This window comes from Lynx rufus, unplaced genomic scaffold (assembly GCF_022079265.1).
Source record: "Lynx rufus isolate CCGP_SWC_20201006 ecotype Redwood Valley unplaced genomic scaffold, mLynRuf1.p SCAF_7, whole genome shotgun sequence".
Taxonomy (NCBI): domain Eukaryota; kingdom Metazoa; phylum Chordata; class Mammalia; order Carnivora; family Felidae; genus Lynx; species Lynx rufus.
In genome coordinates this window covers 77,058,881-77,083,725 of record NW_025814889.1, presented here as the reverse complement: position 1 = coordinate 77,083,725, position 24,845 = coordinate 77,058,881, and the positions used below count along the sequence as shown (strand labels likewise).

General features: G+C 37.4%; 1 protein-coding gene across 1 annotated transcript in view; it reads left to right on the top strand.

Annotated features, from left to right (window-relative positions):
* The window catches only part of FAM186A (family with sequence similarity 186 member A), a 147,300-nt gene that overhangs the window by 73,867 nt on the left and 48,588 nt on the right, over nt 1–24,845 (top strand). Inside the window, exons 14-16 of the mRNA XM_047066353.1 lie at nt 935–1,117; nt 6,867–6,967; nt 7,746–7,796. Coding sequence (XP_046922309.1) covers nt 935–1,117; nt 6,867–6,967; nt 7,746–7,796 — 335 coding nt within the window. The remainder of the gene's footprint in view (nt 1–934; nt 1,118–6,866; nt 6,968–7,745; nt 7,797–24,845) is intronic.

Below are 24,845 nucleotides of genomic sequence, written 5' to 3'. Positions count from 1 at the left end.
TTATAGATTTGTGGAACATTTGTTAATTTGTGATATTCTACTTGAATGTGAATTGTTTTATTTTTGCCCACTTAATTCAGTTCAACTTTAAATTTAAATTAAATTAAGTTAATAAAGCTGGTCTTGCTAAAAAATGAAGCTTATTCTTTTTTTTTTTTCAAAAAAAATTTTTTAACGTTTATTTTTGAGACAGAGAGAGAGACAGCATGAACAGGGGAGGGTCAGAGAGAGGGAGACACAGAATCTGAAACAGGCTCCAGGCTCTGAGCTGTCAGCACAGAGCCCGATGCGGGGCTCAAACTCACGGACCGCGAGATCATGACCTGAGCCGAAGTCGGCTGCTTAACCGACTGAGCCACCCAGGCGCCCCCTTTTTTTTTTTCCAAAAAAATTTTTTTAACGTTTATTTTTGAGACAGAGAGAGGGAGAGCATGAACAGGGGAGGGTCAGAGAAAGAGGGAGGCTTATTCTTTATTATGAAACAAATTATTTTAACACAGAATGAAGAAACTTAGGTTACTTTTTTCCTGTTTTCCTTTTTTTTTTTTTTTTTTTTTTTAGAGAGAGAGAGAGAAGGTAAGAGCTTTGGGAAGGAAGGGGGAAAATGTTGGTGGGAAGAAAATAGTCTCGATATGGTTTACATATTCTATGAAGCTAAGAAGGTAGTTTTAAAATAGATCACTAGGTGAAGTCATGGAAATGGAAATGCAGCTTTTGGTGAAGAAGAAAAAAAAAAGCTATTTTAGCAAATTCTGCTGTTTTAATCTCTCTCTCAGTCAAAGTGGGCGTAACTAATGTTCTTCAGTGCCAGAGAGGGCATCATAGGACAAGGTGGTGGTGAAGAGAAAAGGGGAGAATAAGAGTCATACACTTTGATTGAATATGGAGCCCAGGAGAGTTTGGTGCTTCCAGTTAGTGCTCTCTGGTTCTTTAGACAAGAAGACCAAATGGAAGCCATCTGGAATGCTGATCTGTCGACTTCAAGCTACCCAGTAACAGAGAAGACATCAATACATTCACTCTGGGCCCAGCTGGGTGGGTACCCAGATATTCCTATGCTACTCCAGTTAGATGTTCAATCTACCTTCAGAAAATCTCTTGGATCCATTAAATCACAGTAAGTTAAGGACTGGGAGAACTCTGGTAATTGGGCCTTTGGTCATATACCTTCTGTTTCCCTACCTTGACCTTACCTTATAGCACCAGGGAATTACCAAAAGTAGGTGCTTGGTGTAAAGTTAGACATTACCTTTTCCAGGATGCTGTATTAACAGAAGTATACAGTATGTAACCATTTGAATCTTTTTTCACTTAGCATAACTCCTATGAAATTCATCCATGTTTTTATGTGTATTATTAATTCATTCCTTTTTATTTACTGACTAGTATTATTCCATTATAGGCTGTACCACATTTTTTAATTCATTCATCAGGTGAAAGACATTTGAGTTGTTTCCAGTTTGGAGCCATTATAAATAAAACTGCTATAAAAATTCATATACAGGTTTTGGGGTGAATGTAAGTTTCTACTTCTCTTAGATAAATACCCAGGAGTGGGGTTGATGGGTTAGATAAGCATTTGTTTAACTTTTATAAGAAATTGCCAAGCTTTTTTCCAAAGTGACTTTTCATCTCTGTATTTATTCAGTGGGGCTAGTTCTTGTCCTGTCTCTGGATGAAAACCTAGACGGTTCTGTGACATTTCCGGTAACTTTTCAGTACTATGTTTATCTGGTTAGTAAAATGTCCAGAACCATGTACAAGTAAAACTTGGATTTTATTTTAAAGTTGAGGTTTCTCCTCTCTTCCAGCTAAGACTATTTATTACAACTTAGAGTCAGAGAAGTAGGATATGAACAGCTGCTTTTTTCTGCCCTACTGTTTCTCACTTTCCCAGCTTGCTACTATGGGACCCTTTAGGAATTAGAGGTCTTGGAAGGAAGAAGAGAGGCGGTAAATGGAAAGTTCTTACTATCACTGTTGCATTTTCTAACATCAGTGCTTCCTGGATGTGGCAGATTTTTAAAGCTGACTCATGAGGTACTTTGATTAGTTCTTTGGAGATCACCATCACTGGAGATCTCTTATCTGCAGATTTCTTGATCTTGTCAAATATAGTTTTATCCCAACTGGTTGTTTACATCTGTGATACTTCCAGCTTCTCTCTGCTGAGATGTGTTTGCATATTTGGGCATCCCTTGCAGACAGAACCCATGACAGCCCTATGCCATCTTTCTTGGGTATACATATGCATAGATGTGGCCCACATCTAGTCTACTGGAAACAGTGGGCCTTTCTTTGTCCAAGTAAACTCTGAGGTTGAAGGCTTATCCCAATGCAGCAGCAGCCTCTTCTTTGCTATTAGTACAGCTAGCCAATCAATCACTGCCTTAGCTTTTTTTTTAGGTATTGAATCAGGCCCCATTCTATTGGGCCTCCAAAATGCTGTGATAAGTTCTTGGAGTGGAGAATGGGTAGGCATGCTCTCAAAATCCTCTTCTCCTTGACCATTTCATACTCTGAGTATGAGTTAGAAGATTAAGAGTCAGTTTAACTAATATTCAACTTTATCCAGTCAACCTGAATTTAATCTGACAACTTTTCCATTGTGCTTTGTCAAAACTTTCACTTTGATATTCTACCACATACAAAATGTGTATTAGGAGTCTCTAACTTGTTTAGTTAGATGTCTGAAAACATTCAGAGTAAGAGGTGCTGAAAACAGTGAAAAAAATTAAGACATTATAGGAAATAGGAGAACTGAAGTCTTGGAATTTTGCTATTTTTCACTAAAAATAGAAATATAGACAATATACACTTTAAGACATCTTAAGTTAGTAATAATGGGCACTATATGATCAGTTACTACTTGCCATGCTCCCTTTTTTTTCCTCACTAGAATCTCTTCAAGGTCTTCCTCCCCCCAAAAGGATTATATTTATTTTACTTTGTGAAAATTAAAGTACAAACCAAGAGAATTTCTTTCCCTCTGGTTTTAGTTATTTCTACCACTCCTTAGAGCTCAATTTAAACAATTATTCTTTCTGATCTGTCTTCTCTAATTCCTCCTATGTGCTCCCATAGCATCTTATAATTAAATAGTATCCTAGCACTTACCATTCTATATTGTGCCTCATTATTTTCCTCCCCTGATTTCAGACATGTTTTGGAGAAATTAGCTGCCTTTGTGCTGAACTGCCACTACCTTTGCTCTGCCTGCTTTCCTTTCAAAAATATTTATGGACTACTTACTACGTGCCAGGTACTATACCTAGGCACCGAGATACAATATGTGGGAAGGGCTCAAGAGATCATAGATGACAGGAAGAAGGAAAAATTTGTGCAAAATCTAGGGTCAATACCATATTGCTTCTTTTTGCTGTATCTCCTTAAAAAAACAGCAACAAAAACTAAACTAAACCAAATAATATTTCCCCCTACTCCTCAGTTCCCTTTCTTCCTATTTCCAACAGAGGTGACTAGAACTAAGATTTTTTTCTCTTCCTGTCTGGATGTGTTTTGTGATGCTTGGAGCTACTGCAATCTTTGGCAACCCTGAGGTGATAACCACAAGATAAAAAGACAATACACCAGGAATTACAGAGAAGGAAAATAAATAAAACTCTGTCCCTGATGACATCTAATTGCTAGAACAACCCTGAGTATACGTGCCTCTGGGCTTTTGTTAAGTGAGTCTTTGTTTGGTCAAGGATTCTATTGCTTATAGTCATGTGAGTTTGAAAAGAATGTGTAACCTGCTATTGTTAGATAAAGTAGTCTAGAGACACTAATTATATCCATTTGATTAATGGTGCTGTTGAGTTCAACTATAACCTTAATAATTTTCTGCCTGCTGTATCTGTCCACTTCTGATAGAGGAATGTTAAAGTCTCCAACTACAACAGAGGATTCACCTGTTTCTCCTTGCAGTTCTATCAGTTTTTGCCTCATGTAGTTTGATGCTCTGTTGTTAGGCAAAACAGTAAGGATTATTATGTCATCTTGGCATATTGACCCCTTTATCATTATAAAATACCCTTCTTTGTCCCTGATAGCTTTCCCTGCTTTAAAGTCTAGTCTGTCTTGGGGCGCCTGGGTGGCGCAGTCGGTTAAGCGTCCGACTTCAGCCAGGTCACGATCTCGCGGTCCGTGAGTTCGAGCCCCGCGTCGGGCTCTGGGCTGATGGCTCGGAGCCTGGAGCCTCTTTCCGATTCTGTGTCTCCCTCTCTCTCTGCCCCTCCCCCGTTCATGCTCTGTCTCTCTCTGTCCCAAAAATAAATAAACGTTGAAAAAAAAAAAAAATAAAGTCTAGTCTGTCTTAAATTAATATAAGTACTCCTTTGTTTTGATTAGTGTTATCATGGTATTTTTTCCCTTCCATTTACTTTTAACCTACATATCTTAATATTCAAAGTCAGTTTTTTATAGACAACATATATTTGGGTCTTGTGTTTGGATCCACTCTGATAATCTCTGTCTTTTAATTGGCACATTTAGATCATTAACGTTTAAGATGGTTATTGATATAGTTGCATTAATATCTACCATATTTGTTACTGTTTTCTATTTATTGCCCTTGTTCTTTAGTCTTTCATACTTTTTCTGCACTTTTTAGTTTTGAGATTTTATAATTCCATTTTATCTCCTTTCTTCATTTAAACTTTTTTCATTACTTTTTCAAGTTGCTGCCCTAGACTTTGCACTATACATTTACAACAAACCCATGCCTACATTCAAATAACACTATACTGCAAGTGCCTTATAATAACAAAATATTCCTAATTCTTCTCCCACTCCATCCCTTGTATCATTTCTGTCATCCATTTAATCTATACATTAGCATGCATATATCATTGAATACATTGTTATTATTACTATTTTGCACAATTTATTATCTGTTAGACCAGTTAAGAAAAATAAAACCTTTTATTTTTATTTATTGCTTCTCAAATGTTCTTCCTATCTTTATGTAGATCCAAATTTCTGATTTATATCATGTTCCTTTTTTCTGAAGAACGTCCTTCAACACTTCTTGCAAGGCAGATCTACTGGCTATAAAATTCTCTCAGTTTTTGTCTGAGAAAGTCTGTATTTTTTTCTTCACTTAAAAATTTTTGCAGGGTACAGAATTCTAAGTAGGTAGTTTTTCTCTAAACACTTAATTTTTTTTAATGTTTATTTATTTTTGAGAGAGAGAGACAAGTGCAAGCAGGGGAGGGACAGAGAGGGAGGGAGACACAGAATCCAAAGCAGGCTCCAGGCTCTCAACTGTCAGCACAAGAGCCCAACGTGGGGTTTGAACCCATGAACCATGAGATCATGACCTGAGCCCAAGTCAGACTTTTAACTGACTGAGCCATCCAGGCACCACTCTCTCAACACTTTAAACATTATACTCCTTTCTCTTACTTGCATGGTTTCTGAGAAGTTGGATGTACTTTTTATCTTTGCTCCTCTGTAGGTAAGGTGTTTTTTCCTTCTGATTTCTTTCAAGACTTTTACCTTAAATATGATATGCCTAAGTGTGACTTTTGGGGCATTTATCCTACTTGGTATTATCTGAGTTTCCTAGTTCTGTGATTTGGTGTCTGACATCCATTTGGAGAAATGTTCCATCATTATTGCTTCAAATATTGCTTCTGTTCTTTTCTATCTTTTTCTGGTATACCCATTATATGTATGTTACACCTTTTGCAGTTGTCCTCCAGTTCTTGGATATTCTGTTTTCTTCAGTCTTTTTCTTCTTTGTTTTTCAGTTTTGGAAGTTTCTTTTTTTTTTTTTTAATGTTTTTATTTATTTATTTATTTTTAGAGAGAGACAGAGTGAGTGGGGGAGGGGCAGAGAGAGAGAGAGAGGGAGACACAGAATCTGAAGCAGGCTCCAGGCTCTGAGCTGTCAGCACAGAGCCTGATGCGGGGCTCAAACTCATTAGCCATGAGATCATGACTTGAGTTGAAGTTGGATGTTCAATCGAATGAGCCACCCAGGTGCCCAGTTTTGGAAATTTCTATTGGCATATCCTGAAACTCAGAGATTCTTTTCTCAGCCATATCCAGTATACTAATAAGGCCATCAAAGATATTCTTCATTTCTGTTAGTGTTTTTGATCTCCAGCATTTCTTTCTGGTTTTTTCTTAGAATAGCCATCTCTCTGCTTACAGTATCTGTCTATTCCTGCATGTTGTATACTTTTCCCATCAAAGTACTTAGCATATTAATTATCCTCATTTTAAATTCCAAGTGTAATAATTCTAATACCTCTACCATATCTGACTCTGATTCTGATGCTTGTTCAGTCTCTCCTGTGTTTTTTGCCTTTTAGTATGCATTGTAATTTTTGTTAAAATCCAGACGTGATGTACTAGGTGAAAGGAATTCTGGCAAATAAATAAGACTTTAATGGTGTGATATAAGGTATGGAAGAATGCGAAACATTGTATAGTCCTGTGATTAGGTCTTAGTCTTTTGAAAAGCCTATGCCTCTTGTCTGTGAACTTCACCAGTGCTTCTTAATATCCTTCACTCCCACCTTTGGTGTCACAGGATGGATAGAGGGAACTGGAATTGGGTATTTCTCTTCTCTCACAAAGAAGGCTAGAGTTGACTGGAGTTGGGTATTTTCCTTCCTCCAAATAAGTTAGGTCCTGATGAAACCCTACGCTTTGGTTAGGCTTTGGTAAAATAGTCTCTCTCAAGGGCAGACCTTGTTAAGAAGAACAAGATGCTCTGGTATATTTCAAAATGGTTACTTTACCCATCCCCCTGAGAGAAACATCAGGAAATTTTTCTCCAATCTTCACTGTGAGGACATGGTAGTTTCTGGAGGTCCCTTTTACTGGGTCCTCCTGGAGATTTTAACTCTCAGACTTGCCCGTACTGAGCTTCCAGCAATTCATCAATTAAAGTTCAAGTTTTTTACCAGGCACTGGATCCTGCAGAAGTGTCTGCTCATGGGTTTTGGCTCCAGTAAGTTGTGATTCTCTGTATTGCCTGTCCCTCCAATTTGCAGGGCAATGGCTTTCCCTGTGACCTCATTTCTCTGAATGTAGGTTGTTAGGATGGAGTAGCAACTTCTTGCATGTATTCTTCAACAAATTCCAATACACTTACTTTTTGGTTGCAAAAATGGGCTCATACTTGACATGTTTTTTTAAATCTGTTTAGTGTTTCACTTAACAGTACATCTTTAAATTTTTTCTATGTCAGTATAGACTTACATCATCATTTTTATTGATTGTATGATGCTCATTGTATAGTTCCATCACAATTTATTGAACTGTCTGCCTACTGATGGAAGTTTGAATATTCTTCAACATTACAAACAATGCCGCAGCAAATATCCTCACATAAGTTTGCATAGTTGTATGATGATTTCCCTATAAAAATGTCATTAAAATAATATTAATTTTCTTCCAATACAAAAGTAAAGCATGATTATCATAGAAAGTTTGGAAAAGAGCAAGAAGTCCATGCCCAGAAATAACCATTGTTAACACTTAAGTTCTAACTTTAGGTGTAAGAAGACTGTCTAATAAGTAATAAGCTATTGCCAAGCTCTGCTCTTCCTGGGAGACATTCTGCCTTGTCAAGGTGACTTTTATAAATATAGATTACATATCAATTTTACTAGTTTAACTTTGGGAGTTCTGGAGGCACTCTTATTTTCCTTATGAATCATCTATATTCCTATAAATGTATTTAAGAGCAATTTGTAATAAGATTAATTTTCTTGTCTTGTTTCCAGGTTTAAGAAGATTCCCAAGTGACTGTAAAATTAAATACAAGCATGTTGAAAGTAAATTTCAAAGTTACAGTAGAATTCCTCTTTTGCTTTCTTTCATGTACATGCATTGCTTTACCTATTCTGTGCTTTTACATTCTGCCTATAGTTCTTTAGGTTAAACATCTTCACTTCCAGACTATTAACATGACCACTCAAGAAAGAATATCCTCTGCTCTAGATTACTGGAAACACAAAGCTTCAACAAACACTGTGGTAGGCTGTCATAAAAGGGACATAATATGGCCCCTCACATGATGGCAAAGTAGCACAGTCTACCTCCCAGAACCTAAACCCAAAGATGCCTCAGAAATAAGAAATGAATGGATATAAAAGAAGAAGAAGAAGAAGAAGAAGAAGAAGAAGAAGAAGAGAAGGAGGAGGAAGAGGAAGAGGAGGAAGAGGAGGAGGAGGAGGAGGAGGAGGAAGAGGAGGAGGAGGAGGAAGAGGAGGAGGAAGAGGAGGAGGAGGAAGAGGAGGAGGAGGAAGAGGAGGAGGAGGAGGAGAAAACCAGCAGAAACCCCTGGAGAGTCAAAAGGTGATTATGATCTGGTAAAGAAGGGAAATAGTAGCCTGGGACAGAGGAAAGCCAGGCTTCCAACGTGGGGAGTGGATTTGTGGAGAAATTTTGAATTGGATTCTTTTCTACTCCCCCTCCCAACACTGCCCATACTTACATCATTGCCTTCCCTAGCAGATTCATAGGGAAACACTATGTAGGGTTTAAAAAAAAAAAAGGCAAATGCTGGCTTAACCAACAAGCATCAACAGGTTTCTCCTACCCACCCCCCCACCCCCAACCCATAGGCCTTCTTCCCATCCAGAGGACTAAATAATACATTCTTAGAAAAGAACGAAGCCTATGGTAAGATACAGAGAGGTTTGCTGAAGGACAAAGCCTTCTGATAAGAATGACACACATGAGGATATTAAAGTTGGAAACCTGCTCATCAGAGGTGATACAAGCTAAGGTCTATGTTTTGATTCCTCCTACCCCTTTCTCCATCCATTACCTGCCAAGATAATTGATAATTGATACCTATGAGGAAAATGACCTCACAGGGAAAAATAACTAGAAAATTAGAAAGGCAATAAACTAAATATCCTACCCTAGATGACAAGAAAAAGTAGGATACATGCCAAATAAATGTCCCTAAAAGAGGATACTGCTAACGAAGCAGAAACGATTAAAAAGAAACAAGTATGGGGGGAGTCTGGGTGGCACAGTCGGGTGAGTGTGAGAAATCCAACTTGATTTCTGCTCAGGTCATGACCTCATGGTTCATGGGGTCAGGCTCTGTGCTGACAGTGTGGAGCCTGCTTGAGATTCTCTCTCTCTCTCTCTCTCTCTCTCTCTCTCTCTGCCCCTCCCCAGCTCTCTCTCTCTCACACACACTCTCTCTCTCTCTCAAAATAAATAAACATTAAAAATTTTTTTAATAAATTAAAAAAAAGGTAACAAGTAGGATTACTGAATATTCAAACACAATTGAAATAAACTCATTGGATGACATAAACAGCAAAATGGACACAGCCCAAGATCAGGTCAAGAAACTTTTCCAAAAGACACTGAGAAGGAATTAGAGATAAAAGATATAAAAAACTAAGAAATATGGAGGCTAGATATAGAAATGACAGCATTTATATAACAGGAGTGCTAATAAGAGAGAAAAAAAGTAAATGGAGGAAAGATGATTCATGAAAAAAAAGTGAGAACTTCCAAAGAAAGGTTGCTATTGAAACGCTATAAGGCTATAAATAAATAGAATTGATATGGGAAAATGCATACTTACTAATATTTTAATGAAATTTAAGAATTCCAAAGGCAAAGAGAAAATTCTAAAGCCTCTCTGAGAAAAGCAGTTTATCCATAAAGAAAACAAATCAGAATAATGTGAGATGTCTCAAGAGCAACATTAGGGGAAGGTAAACAATGAAATATTCTTAAAATATTAAGAGCAGAAACTTTGACTCTAAAATTTTATATTTAGCTAACTTGTCAATTAAATGTGAGGATACAATATTCTCAGACCTTCAAGGTCTCAGCAGATTATCATAAAGATCCCCTGAAAATATTCCTGGAGGAAGTAAGGTATCAAACAAACACTTTAGGAAATGCTATAAAATATAAAACAGTAAGAATGATAAAATACCTTTGTAAAGTATGTTGTCTAAAAAAGCATTTTACACACACACACACACACACACACACACCCCAGATGTAACAAAGTAGGGGACAGAGTGTAACCTCCAGAGGTAGGTAAGAGTGTATGTGTTAAAGTATCTGTACTACTAAAGGGGAAGTTACAGATAGATGTTGATAAGTTTCATAAATTAGGGAGAAAAATACAAGTAAAGGCCTTAATAAGTTAGGGATTACCAATGAAGAACAAATACAAAATGCATGCTTTTCTGGGATCCTTGGGTGGCTCAGTCAGTTAAGTGTCTGACTCTCTGTTTCTGCTCAGGTCATGATATCACTGTTTCGTGGGTTTGAGCCCCATGTCGAGCTCTGCGCTGACAGTGCAGAGCCTACTTGAGATTCTCTTTCTCTCTCCTTCCCTCCCTCTACTCCTCTCCCACTCACACTGTCTCTCTCTCTCTCAAAATAAATAAATAAACATTAAATAAAATTAAAATAAAATGCGTGCTTTTCAAACTCATAGATAAAACCGATTTATCCAAGGAAATGAATAAGAAGCAAAAAAAAATTAAACTAAAATGGAATAAAAGTTCTAACATAGAAATAATATATTAGTTAAACTTAAAATTCTCAGATTGAATTTAAAAAAATCTAGTGGAGTGCCTGTTTGGTTCAGTCGGTAGAGCATGCAACTCTTGATCCCAGTGTCACGAGTTCAAGCCCCACATTGGGCATGGAGCCTAACTTAAAAAAAGAAAAAAATCTAGGGACACCTGGGTGGCTCAGTTGGTAAAAGGACCAACTCTTGATTTCAGCTCAGGTCATGATCTCACAGTCATGAGATCAAGCCCCACATAGGGCTCTGCGCTGACAGTGGGAGCCTGCTTGGGATTCTCTCTCTCTCCTCTGCCTCTGCTCCTCCCCCTGCTCATGCACACTCTCTCAAAATAAAATAAACATTTAAAAAAAAAGAAAAAAATCTAGCAATATAATGTCTACATGAGACACAGTTTTTTAAAGTTTATTTATTTTGAGAGAGAGAGAGCGAGTGCAGGAGGGGCAGAGAGAGAGAGAGAGAGAGAGAGAGAGAGAGAGAGAATCCTAAGCAGGCTCTGCACTGACAGTGCAGAGCCCCAAAATGGGGCTTGAATTCACAAACCACAAGATCATGACCTGAGCCAAAATCAAGAGCCAGATGCTAAACCGACTGAGCCACCCAAGGCACCCCTGGAGACATTTAAAAGAAAGGTTGGACAAGTTAAAACAAAAAGACGGGAAATGGCAACAATTAACCAAAAGAAAGCCAAGCATATGTTTAATATCAGGTCAAAAATAGAATTCAAGGCAAAAAGTATCACCAGAAGCGAAGGAAAACTATAGCTAAAGAACATGGAATATACAGAAAATATAATGCATCTCTATTAATACAGGTGCTTATTATGACAAAACTTCAAAATATACAAAATAGTAGCTGACCCCTGCCTCTCCCTGCAGCCCTCTAAAATGATGTCGGTTTTAACTCCCATATCCCCCTCATCAGTTGGCCTGGAAATGAATTGGGGGTCTTACTCCTCAATGCCACTTCTAGATCATTCTTCCCTACTCTCTAATAATACTCAACTTTCAATCTCCTGTTACTATGCCATATACCTCCCCATTGCCTTCTCTGTTGCAGTCCTTTACCTCCTCTTTGTTTACTGTCACTCTGTCCAGTACTTCTGTCATAATCCCTAGCAATTTCAATATTCATTTAACTTTTTTTTTTTAATTTTTTTTCAACGTTTTTTATTTATTTTGGGAGAGAGAGAGACAGAGCATGAACGGGGGAGGGGCAGAGAGAGACGGAGACACAGAATCGGAAACAGGCTCCAGGCTCCAAGCCATCAGCCCAGAGCCTGACGCGGGGCTCGAACTCACGGACCGCGAGATCGTGACCTGGCTGAAGTCGGACGCTTAACCGACTGCGCCACCCAGGCGCCCCAATTTAACTTTTTATAATACCTGACCTTGCAATGTTTTGATTTTTCTCCTTTGGTGACTTAATCCTCTAGCTATTTAGTCATACCCTTGACCTTGTCATTGCAAAAACAAAACGAAACAAAAATACCCTGCAACCAATCTGTAATTTCAGTTCCAAATAACTCATTCTGCAAACATCACTTCTTTACAGCTCATTCCCACTAGTATCCCAACTCCAACAATCCTCTGATCTTCACAGACCTTTTATTTCATCGATTCCACCATGTTCACAGTGTCCCTCATCCTTTCATGTCCTCAATTCCTTTGTAATCTACTTTAAATCATAGATAATTACAGTCAGATAGATTACATAATCTATCTGGTAGATAGATAGATAGATAATTATAATCAGTCCTTTGCATATGCTCTCAACTCAAACTCACTTATTCCTCTCTTGCTTCAAAGTACTCCTTGGTTGACCACCGTCCAGCTTAAATCAAATTTGCTCTGCCTGCTCGATACCTGCATCCTGGCAGCTGAATGTAGCTTAAGATAAACATTCAAATTTGCTGACTAGTCTTACATTAAATAATCATTAACCTCAACTGGCCCCATAATACTGCCTGGCAAACATACTATATTTCCTTAATCCATTTACTCTGACTTAGCTGGACAGGTTTTCTCCTATCTCCTTAAATTCCTGAGACTTTCCCTTTCATCTTCTTTCTTGGCTTATGACCAAGCTCCTCCTCTCACTGAGAAAATGGAAGCAATCATTATTAAGTCCACATACTTCTACCACATCTCTCTAACTATCTGCATTTGTACCCATATATCTACTTTCTGTCTTGTTACCTGTGGATAAAGTATCTCACTTCCATCTAATGCCAGCCCCTCACTTGTACACTAGATCTTATCTCCTCTTTTCTATTCAAGGACATTGCTTCAGCAATTCTCCCATCTCTCTCTGTACCATCAATTTTTCCTCTATAACATGATGTTATTTTTCTCAACTTTGAAAGCAAACAACTCTCTCTCTTAGATCCACTTCCTTCAACAGTTATTGCTCCATTTCTCCCTTTCTTTTCACGCCAAAATTCCTTTTAAAAATTATGTAAGCTAACTAATTTCTCTCCTCTCCTGAACCTACTCTAATCAGGTTTCTGCTTCTACTCCATCATCGAACTTGCCCCTAGCAAGGTCACCAACATCCTTCATACTGTTAAATCAAATGATCAGTTTTGAGGTCTTACTTGATATATCAGCAACATGTGAAACTATGGATCACTCTGTTTCCTTGAAATAATTTTTTCACATGGGTTCCAGGACATTGTACTCTCCTGGTTTGCCTCTTCTCTGGCCACCTTTATATCTTTTTGCTGGTTCCTTTTTATCTCCCTGCCCTCAAAATGTTGCAGTGGTTCAGAGTTTACTTCTTAGGCCTCTTGTCCTGTCTACACTCCCTTGATGGTCTCAGCCTTATGGCTTTAAATACCAATATATGGTATATACAATGCTGATGATTTCAAATTTATATCTCAGACTTTGCCTCTGAACTTTGCCCCTGAATTCTAGTCCTATATATCCAGCTATCCACTTGATATCTCACTTAGCTGAGCTCCTGATAGCAACAGACCTATTCCTTATGCTTTGTCCCTGATGATACTTTTTGCCTTGAATTTGTAGCTTCAATTCATCTTATATAAAATAGATACTTTGTTTCTGTTTTTCATTTTGTTTTGTTTTTGGTGTTTTCTGTTCATATTAGCCTGGAATACCTACTTATATTTCTTTCCATTTGTCTGTAGTCTTTCATTTTAAATATGTCTCTTATAGATAATATATTGTTAGACCTTAATTTTTAAATCCAGTCTGAGATCCAACCTGAGTTTCTGCCTTCTCATTGAGGGATTTAACTTATCGACATTTATTGTAATTTCAGTTATATTAGGATTTATTTTTGCCATCTTATAAAGATGAGTAAGATGGAAAACTCCCTAATGAGCTGATTAGGAAAAAGAGACTATTCAAATAATCAAATCACATAACGAAATCAAAAGAACTAGTACAGATACAACAGAGATAGAAAAGAATATGATGGTCAATTATAAGCTGATATACTAAAAGCTAGATGATTTTTGGAAAATTATAAAATTCCAAGATTGGCAGAAAACATTAAAAATATGAACAGATTAAATACCTATAAACACATTGAATAGCAATTAAAGACCTTTCCCCCCTGGGGGGCAGGGGGACCTTAGGCTTATATGGTTTTACAGTGAATTTTACTAAGCTTTCAAGGGACAGATAATCCCTTTATCAATTAAATGTTCCAGAAAATAGGAAAAGGGAAAAAGCTGCATAATGATTTATTCCAAAATCAGTACAAGAAAAGAGAATCATAACCCATGTTACTGATGAAAATAGATTTTAAAAAATAAATGCAAAGAAATATTATCCAACTATGGCTTAACATGACAAAGCAATCAATGTTATTGACCGTATCTATAGATTAAAGGAGAAAAATCACATAATCTTTCCAAGAATTGTGGTATAATACACTTGGTAAGGTTACACATTTGTATTTAAAATGTCTTCAGAAAAACAGAAATATTAATTCTCTATACAAGCAATAATGAACCAAAAATGGCAATACCATTCACAACAGTACCAAAAATTATAACATATTTAACAATTAGTTCACAAATGTGGCACAATATGTTTACCCTGAAAAAAATTTAAACTCTATTCAAGGATATAAAAGAAGATCTAAAAAAAAAAAATAGATAAAGTATGTTCTTAGTTAAGACAACTTAGTAAAGATGTCAGTTCCTTGAAAAATAACCTATAAGTTCAAATCTTATTTTAAAGGGTGCCTGGGTGGCTCAGTTGGTTAAGGTTAAGCATCTGACGATTTTGTCACAGGTCATTATCTCATGGTTTGTGAATTCAAACCCTGTACTGGCCGCTGTGCTGAAAGTGCCGAACATGCTTGGGATTCTCTCTCTCCCTCTCTTTCTCTTGTCCCTCCCCTACTTGCACTCTCTCTCCCTCAAAAATAAATAAATAAACTTAAAAAAAATTTTTTTAATGTTTATTTATTTTTGAGGGAGAGAGAGAGAGACAGAGCATGAGCGGGGGAGGTGCAGAGAGAGAGGGAGACACAGAATCTAAAGCAGGCTCCAGGCTCTGAGCTGTCAGCACAGAGCCTGACTTGGGGCTTGAACTCACAAACTGTGAGATCATGACCTGAGCCCAAGTTGGACACTTAACTGACTGAGGCACCCATGCACCCCAATAAATAAACTTTAAGAAAATTTTATTTTAAAATGTTAGCTGGAACTTTATTAGAAACTTGACAAACTCATTCTAAACTGTATGTGAAAACATACAGCACATGAAAAGAGGATCACTTTTGAAAAAGAAAATGAGAAAGGGGTTAATAATATAGCTATTATGAGCTGGCACATTATAGAAATTATAGAAATTTAAAAAACACATTATAGAAATTAAAAAAACAACAGCAGCAAGATAGAAACACAAGAACAAATAAACCAACAAACAAAGAGCTCAGAAATAGACCCATGACACACAGAACATGACATATGAAAAAGGTGGCACCACAAAGGCGGCAAAGCCACCTTCATGAGGAAGGAACAGATTTCTTAGAAATTATGTTGATAACAATAGCCCAAGTATGGGAAGAGCCCAAATGTCCATCGATGGATGAATGGATAAAGATGTATTACTCAGCAATCAAAAAGAATGAAATCTTGCCATTTGCAACTACGTGGATGGGACTGGAGGGTATTATGCTAAGTGAAATTAGTCAGAGAAAGACAAAAATCATAGACTTCACTCATAGAGGAATTCAAGAGACAAAACAGATGAACATAAGGGAAGGGAAACAAAAATAACATAAAAACAGGGAGGGGGACAAAACAGAAGAGACTCATAAATATGGAGAACAAACTGAGGGTTACTGGAGGGTTTGTGGGAGGGGGGATGGGCTAAATGGGTAAGGGGCACTAAGGAATCTACTCCTGAAATCATTGTTGCACTATATGCTAACTAATTTGGATGTAAACTTTTAAAAATGAAAAATAAAATTAAAAAAAATTACGTTGATAAAACAGGTTCACAGTATGAAGAAAAATCAAGTTAGATCCCTACCTTACACTGAATAAATAAAAAGATAAACTTCAGATGACTTAAAGTTAAAAAAATTTTTCATTATGTTTATTCATTTTTTTAATTTTATTTTTTATTTTTTAAAATTTACATCCAAATTAGCATATAGTGCAACAATGATTTCAGGAGTAGATTCCTTAGTGCCCCTTACCCATTTAGCCCATCCCCCCTCCCACCACCCCTCCCATAACCCTCAGTTTGTTCTCCATATTTATGAGTCTCTTCTGTTTTGTCCCCCTCCCTGTTTTTATATTATTTTTGTCTCCCTTCCCTTATGTTCATCTGTTTTGTCTCTTAAAGTCCTCATATGAGTGAAGTCTATGATTTTTGTCTTTCTCTGACTAATTTCACTTAGCATAATACCCTCTAGTCCCATCCACATAGTTGCAAATGGCAAGATTTCATTCTTTTTGATTGCCGAGTAATACTCCATTGTATATACATACCACATTTTCTTTATCCATTCATCCATCAGTGGACATTTGGGCTCTTTCCATACTTTGGCTATTGTTGATAGTGCTGCTATAAACATGGGGGTGCATGTGTCCCTTTGAAACAGCACACCTTTATCCCGTGGATAAATGACTAGTAGTGCAATTGTTGGGTCATAAGGTAGTTCTGTTTTTAGTTTTTTGAGGAGCCTCCATACCGTTTTCCAGAGTGGCTGCACCAGCTTGCATTCCATATGTTTATTCATTTTTTGAGAGAGACAGAGTGCAAGCAGGAGAGAGGGGGAAACAAAGAATCTGAAGCAGGCTCCAGGCTCTGAGCTGTCAGCACAGAGCCCAATGCAGGGCTCAAATTCACAAACTGTAAATCACGACCTGAGCCAAAGTCCAATGCTTAACCAACTGAGCCACCCAGGCACCCCATGACTTAAAGGTATTAATAAAAATAAATAAATAAAACTATCAGGCTAATAGAAGAAAATGTAGAAAAATATCTTTGTGATCTAGGGAATGGAAAGGTTTCTTAAACAAGATCCAAAAATACAAAACTTAAATTGCTTTAAATATCTTACAGTTTTATTTTATGTATATTTTAATACTTTATGTACACTTTGTACTTTAAATATCTTATACTTTTATTCCTCAATTATACCGCAATAAAGCTGAAAGTAAAATAAAAACAAAACCAAAATGAAACTTAAGGCCCAAACTTCATGGATTATTTGCCAGCATGGCAAAACTTAAGAGTGGTTAGTACCAATCTTGGCAAACGAAATATGTGGGAAGACTGAGCTCTTATGCATAGGATGTGGAAGTATAAGCTGTCTTAGCTGTTCTGGGAAGCAACCTGAAAACACTTTCATGAAGTTAAGTGTGTGTGTGTGTGCCTTGGAATCCCAAATTACCATCTCCTGGGTATATGTCTTAGAAAAAAAGTGTCATGTGCGTTATCACGGGAACATATACAAATGTTCACTTAGCTTTTGGCAAGATAGCAGGGAGATGAAAGCAGGTGTTTTAACCAGGGGAACACTTACATAAAATAGGATGGAAGCAGACTGTGGAAGAAACGTAGCAACTAAAAGCAACAAACTGAGTGTACATATAGTCCATAGATTTTAAACACATAATGTTAAGTTTAAAAAGAAAAAAAATAGGATATTTGAAGTATAATATTACTTATGCATGTTAAAAATAAATACACACCTTTGTATGTAGTCTTCCTGTACCTCTTCTTTTTTTATTTTTTAAAAAATGTTTGTTTGTTTATTTATTTTTGAGAGAGAGAATGCATGAATAGCAGATGGACAGATGGAGAGAGACAGAGAGGAGACAGAGAATCCCAAGCAGGCCCTGAGCTGCCAGAGCAGATCCCGACACTGGGCTCAAACCCACAAGTTGTGAGATCATGACCTGAGCTGAAACCAAGAGTTGGACACTTAACTGACCGAGCCACCCAGGCACCCCACTTCCTATACCTCTTGTTAAAAACTACGCACAGCAAAAAAGGAAAGCGAATCAAAATGCCTACAATTGATACTAAAATGCAGGCAAAAAATCCTACAATCTCTAATTTAAATGCAAGTTGAGAGAGGTAAAGTACATACCATTCAGAACTTCCCACAAATGTGTAGAGGCACAGAATCTGCTTGAAAGTGTGGAGGATTTGCAGTCTTAATGTTGGTAGAACCTGGTAATAACAAGCATTTGCTCCCAGAAGGAAATCACCCAGCCATTAGTTGGAACAGCTGAGAGCTAGTCTGAAACCTGGCAGATCAGCACTGGCAACAGGAGTCAAAACATATGGGCTGGGAAAATTCATATGAAGGAAGGTGCTTGGGAAAGTGTCACTTTCAGGAAAAAGAGGCACTTTGGAAAGTAGTCATTGTTCCTTGAAAACAGCAACCAGTGGTAAACGGAAGAAAAGAAGTAACTGGTAATAAGTACCCCACTGAAAAAGTGAATAGGAGAATCAGAAATCTGACCGTAAAAAAAGCACCTACTTAAGAAAACTGCTTTTCATTCTAGTAACAGAAGAGGGGGCCCTTGAGCTGAAAAAAAATCAGGAAAGCCCTTGAAACCCTGTCCATTCTGGCTTGAAAGATCCACCTGCTAAAAACTCAGAAAATCTAACATATTCAAACATGAATAACAATAACAACAAAACTTCAGTATCCATATAAAGTTACTATAAAAAAACACGCACACACAGAAACAATCACGAGTTTTGACAGATGAAAGCATACCAAAGCAGAAATTGCTAACCCAAAGCAGAAATTAAGACTAAACTACAAGATATATAATTGTAGTGAATCCTGTGGAACCCTCTCCACACACCATGTTCAGGACCAAAGTACTCATATCCCAAGTTGCTACAAGTCACTATGAAGATATTATAGTCATGAATATCTATGCAATAAATAATATAGCAATGACTTTGGTAAAGTAGGAACTACAGAAGATTGAAGAAATGGACAGAAAATGCTAATAATGACTTTAATGCATATCTCTCATTTCAAGACAGTCCAAGAAAGAATAGAAACAAAAAAAGTAAGAATTTAGGAGAACTAAACAATGTTGATCTATAAGACAGTCTTATAAGACAGATAAAAGGTTTATCAATCTTTTACTACAAAATGTTACATGATGCTGCATAACAAAATGTAGTGGCTTAAAACAACACACATATATTATGTCACAATTTCTGTGGGTCAGGAGTTCAGTACTGGTTTGGCTGGCTGGTTTTGGCTTATGGTCTCTCATGAGACCAAATGTTGGCTTGGGCTTCAATCATCTGAAGGCTTGATTGTGGCTGTAGGTTCTGCTTCCAAACTGGCTCACTCACATAATTGTTGGCTAGAGGCAATATGGATGTCTCCAAAGAGCTTTTTGATATGTGATACTCAAGGGAATATCATAAGTGACCCAAGAGAGACAGAAAAGATGAAGCCATAATGCCTTTGTATGTACCTACCAAAAGTAAAATTTTTGATTGTTTTTTCTGTTAAAATAAAAAATTGATCTTTGAAAAAAAAACTGTCAATACTCAGATAACAGAAGTTTCTTAAATCAGAAAACTACTCTACTACAAGAGCCTGTTAAGTTTTGAGTTCTGCATTCACAGTAGTCATTCAAGAGGTGTAAGAAAGGAAGAATGGGAAGATAAAAAGCTCCAGCAAGAAATACACAGAAACTATGTTTGGTCAGCATGACTCACTAATGGGAATGTTCCAACATTATCTGACTTATTTGCAAGACAAAGACCTTTTAAAAATAGTGCAATTTACTGCTAGGAATTTACCCAAGGGATACAGGAGTACTGATGCATAGGGGCACTTGTACCCCAATGTTTGTAGCAGCACTCTCAACAATAGCCAAATTATGGAAAGAGCCTAAATGTCCACCAACTGATGAATGGATAAAGAAATTGTGGTTTATATAACACAATAGAGTGCTATGTGACAATGAGAAAGAATGAAATATGGCCCTTTGTAGCAACGTGGATGGAACTGGAGAGTGTGATGCTAAGTGAAATAAGCCATACAGAGAAAGACAGATACCATATGTTTTCACTCTTATGTGGATCCTGAGAAACTTAATAGGAACCCATGGGGGAGGGGAAGGGAAAAAAAAAAAGAGAGGTTAGAGTGGGAGAGAGCCAAAGCATAAGAGACTCTTAAAAAAATGAGAACAAACTGAGGGCTGATGGGGGGTGGGAGGGAGGGAAGGGTGGGTGATGGGTATTGAAGAGGGCATCTTTTGGGATGAGCACTGGATGTTGTATGGAAACCAATTTGACAATAAATTTCATATATTTTAAAAAAAAGATAAAGATAAAAAAATTAAAAAAATAAAAATAGTGCAATTTAAAGATTTGGACCTGGTTCTGCTTGAATTGAAAGGGCTTTGCCTTGATCAAGAGCCTCAAGCAGAGGACAGAATAAGAGGATAAGTATAAGTATTAAGTCTTTTTTGTATGTATGTGGTGATTATCTCCAACTACGATAAAAGCTACTCATGAAAGACCTTGTCTTTCTTTTCTATCTAGTTTAGCTGTTCAATAAATGAACTACCTAACAGATATCAAGATTTAAAAAATATGGTCAGCCTTCATTTGAAGTACAAATTTGTGATTACAAGAGTACTAAACTAAAAAGTCTTGACTTCCAATGCTGCTAGGTATTGGGCACCTGCGTGCTCAATAAGGGGCACCTGCATGGCTCAATAGGTTAAGTGTCCAATTCTTGATTCCAGCTCTCAGGTCATGATCTCATGGTGAGTTCAAACCCCAAGTCGGGCTCCACACTGATACTGTGGAACCTGCTTGGAATTCTCTGTCTGCCCCTCCCCCTTCTCTCAAAATAAGTAAATGAACGGGGATGCATGGGTGGTTCAGTCAGTTAAGTGTCCAACTCTTGATTTTGGCTCAGGTGATGATCTCACAGTCATGGGATTGAGCCCATGTTGGGCCCTGCACTGAACACGGAGCCTGCTTGTGATTCTCTCTCTCTCCCTCTCTCCCTCTGTCTCTGCCACTCCCTGGTTTGCATGTGTTCTCTCTCTCAAAATAAATAAATAAACATTAAAATAAATCAATAAACTAAAAAATGACCTAACTGGAGTTCATATTTCTAATTCTATTGACCTTCTATTTAAAAACTCAGGTTTACCATATCCTGGGCATTCTCTAATACTTAAAAAGCAAAATCAATCAAGCAACCCTAAAACACAATCTATACTTCTCTAATAAATCTAATTAAAAGTCTCCCAGAGAGAGGAGATGAGCTGAGTGTATCTGGGACTTCTTTCAGATTAAAGAATCTGTGGATTACTATTTAGAACCAGAGCACAATTACCAGGAGCTTCTTGTCATATTTAAATGATTTGAATAAACAGTTTGCTTCTGAGATGAGGTCAGTTCCCTTAAGGCTATAGCCTGGATGATATTACTGACCTTTTCTCACTCTTTGGGAAGGCATTATATGTACTTATTCCAACATACTTTAACACAAGCCAATATTCCACACAATCATCCAATGGACCTAGTTCTGGGGATACTCCTTTTATGTTAGGATCTGGAAAATGTTAACCGTGTTTCTGACAATTACAATAGCTAAAACTTTTAGTTCCTTTTACTCTACTTTTCCCAGTTTATTTACAAAGAAAGAATATTTTAAGACAAATTTAAAACACAAATGATACAAAGAGTAATAAGTCTGAGGTCTACTACACAGAGTGTATGATCTTATGTAAGTCACCTAACGTCTCTTTACTTCAATTTCCAATGTCTAAAATGTCAGTTGTTATATTCAATCTATATCACCAGATTACAATAAGCAGTTAATGACTTAATGTTAGCTGAGCTAATTTCAACAAAATCTACAGAAATCAAATTGCATGTTTTAGTGCAAGAGTTGGCAACCTATAACCTGTGGGCCAAATCTGGCCCATGGCATATTCTGTATGGTTCACAAGCTAAAATAGTTTTTGCCTTAAAAACAATTATACAGGTAAAAGAAGAAGAGGAAGGAGGAGAAGAAGCAACAGAGACTGTATATAGCCCACAAAGCCTAAAGTATTTATTAACTGATTCTTTACAGAACTAGCATGTTGATACCTATGTTCTAGTGGATTTAGCTTCCCTAATCTGGGGAAGAAAACAGATATCCAGGTTCCCCCAAGTTCAACCCAAGAAGGTCCATACCAAGACATGTAGTAATTTAAAACTTCTTTTTTTAAGTTTATTTATTTTAAGAGAGAGAGAGAGCATGCACACGGGATGGGCAGAGAAAGAGGGAGACAGAGAATCCCAAGCAGGCCCCACACTGTCAGCACAGAGCCTAACATAGGGCCCAAACCCACAAACCATGAGATCATGACCTGAGCTGAGAGCAAGAGTCTGATGCTTAACTGACTGACCCTATCAGGTGCCCCAAAACACAAAGTAATTTAAATGGCAAAAAGTAGTGATAAAGAATTTTATTTTTTTATTTTTTAAATGTTTATCTTATTTATTTATTTTTGAGGGAGAGAGAGAGAGTCTGTGAGCAAGCACAAGTGGGGGAGGGGCAGAGAGAGAGAGAGGGAGCCACAGAATCTGAAGCATGCTCCAAGTTGTCAGCACAGAGTCTGACACAGGGCGTGAACCCATGAACTGTGACATCATGACCTGAGCTACCCAGATGCCCTGAGAGAATCTTAAAAGCAGCAAGAGAGGGGTGCCCGGATGGCTCCGTCTAAGTGTCCAACTCTTGATTTTGGCTCAGGTCATGATTTCATGGTTCATGAGATCGAGCCCTGCTGACAGCATGGAGCCTGCTTGGGATTCTCTCTCTCCCTCTCTCTCTGCCCCTCTACCCCACTCACACACACACTCTCTCTCTCAAAATAAATAAACATTTTAAAAAAGCAACAAGAGAAAAGAAGACAGTTATGTACAAGGGAAACCCCATAAAGCTATCAGCTGGTTTTTCAGCAGAAACTTTGCAGCCCATAAGGGAGTATCATGATATATTCAAAGTGCTAAAAGGGAAAATCTGTAGCCAAGAATACTCTTTCCAGCAAGGCTATCATTCAGAATAGAAGAAGAAATAAAGAGTTTTGGGGCGCCTGGGTGGCTCGGTCAGTTAAGCACCCGACTTCGGCTCAGGTCATGATCTCACAGTCCGTGAGTTTGAGCCCCGCGCCGGGCTCTGTGCTGACAGCTCAGAGCCTGGAGCCTGTTTCGGATTCTGTGTCTCCCTCTTTCTCTGCCTGTCCCCTGTTCATGCTCTGTCTCTCTCTGTCTCAAAAATAAATAAACGTTAAAAAAAAAAAAAAAAGAAATAAAGAGTTTCTCAGAACACAAACTAAAAGAGTTCATGACCACTAGACCATCCCTACAAGAAATATTAAAGGGGATTCTTTAAGTGGAAAGGAAAGACCATAAGTGAGGGTATGAAGTTAGAAGAACAAATGCAGTAAAAATAAGTATATCTGTAAATATCAAAGGATTCACAAAATTAAATGATGTAAATTATGACACCATATACTAAAACATGAAGGGAGAGGAATAAATAATGGGTTCAAATGTAATGAATAATCAATTTAACATAGACTGCTATATGCAGAAGATATTATATACATACCTAACAGTAACTACAAATCAAAAACCAGTAATAGATATGCAAAGAATAAAAAGAAAGAAATCCAAGTATATCACTAATAAACCAACAAACCACAAAAAAGAGCAAGAGAAGAAAGTTTCAGAGAAAAATAATCACAAACCAAGTAACAAAATGGCAATAAATACCTATCTATCAATAATTACTTTGAATGTAAATGGACTAAGTGCTCCAATCACAAGATAGGGTGACAGAGTGGATAAAAAACAAGATCCATTTATGCTACCAACAGGGACTCATTTCATACCTAAAGATACCTATAAATTGAAAGTCAGGGGGATATAATCATCAAGACAGTATGGCATTGGCACAAAAACAGACACATAGACCAGTGGAATAGAATAGAGAACCCAGAAATGGACCTACAAATATAAGGCCAATTAATCTTTGACAAAGCAGGAAAGAGTATCCAGTGGGAAAAAAGACAGTCTTTTTAGCAAATGGTGTTGGGAAAATTGGACAGCAACATGCAGAAGAATGAAACTGGACCCCTTTCTTATACCATACATAAAAATAAATTCAAAATGGATGAAAGACCTAAATATGAGACAAGAAACCATCAGAGTCCTACAGGAGAAAACAGGCAGCAACCTCTTTGACCTTGGCCACAGCAACTTCTTACTTGACGTGTCTCCAAAGGCAAGGGAAATTAAAGCAAAAATGAACTATTGGGACCTCATCAAGATAAAAATCTTCTGCACAGCAAAGGAAACAATCAACAAAACTAAAAGGCAACCAATGGAATGGGATAAGATATTTGCAAATGACATATCTGATAAAGGGGTAGTATCCAAAATCTATAAAGAACTTACCAAATTCAACATCATCCAAAAACCAAATAATACAGTGAAGACATAGGCAGAAGACATGAATAGACACTTTTCCAAAGAAGACGCTCTGATGGCAGACACACGAAAAGATGCTCAACATTGTTCATCATCTGGGAGGTACAAATCAAAACCACAATGAGATACCAGCTCACACCAGTCAGAATGGCTAAAATGAACAACTCAGGAAACAACAGATGTTGGCAAGGATGTGGAGAAAGGAGAACTCTTATGCACTGTTGGTGGGAATGCAAACTGGTGCAGCCTCTCTGGAAAACAGTATGGAGGTTCCTCAAAAAGTTAAAAATAGAATTACTCTACAACCCAGCAAT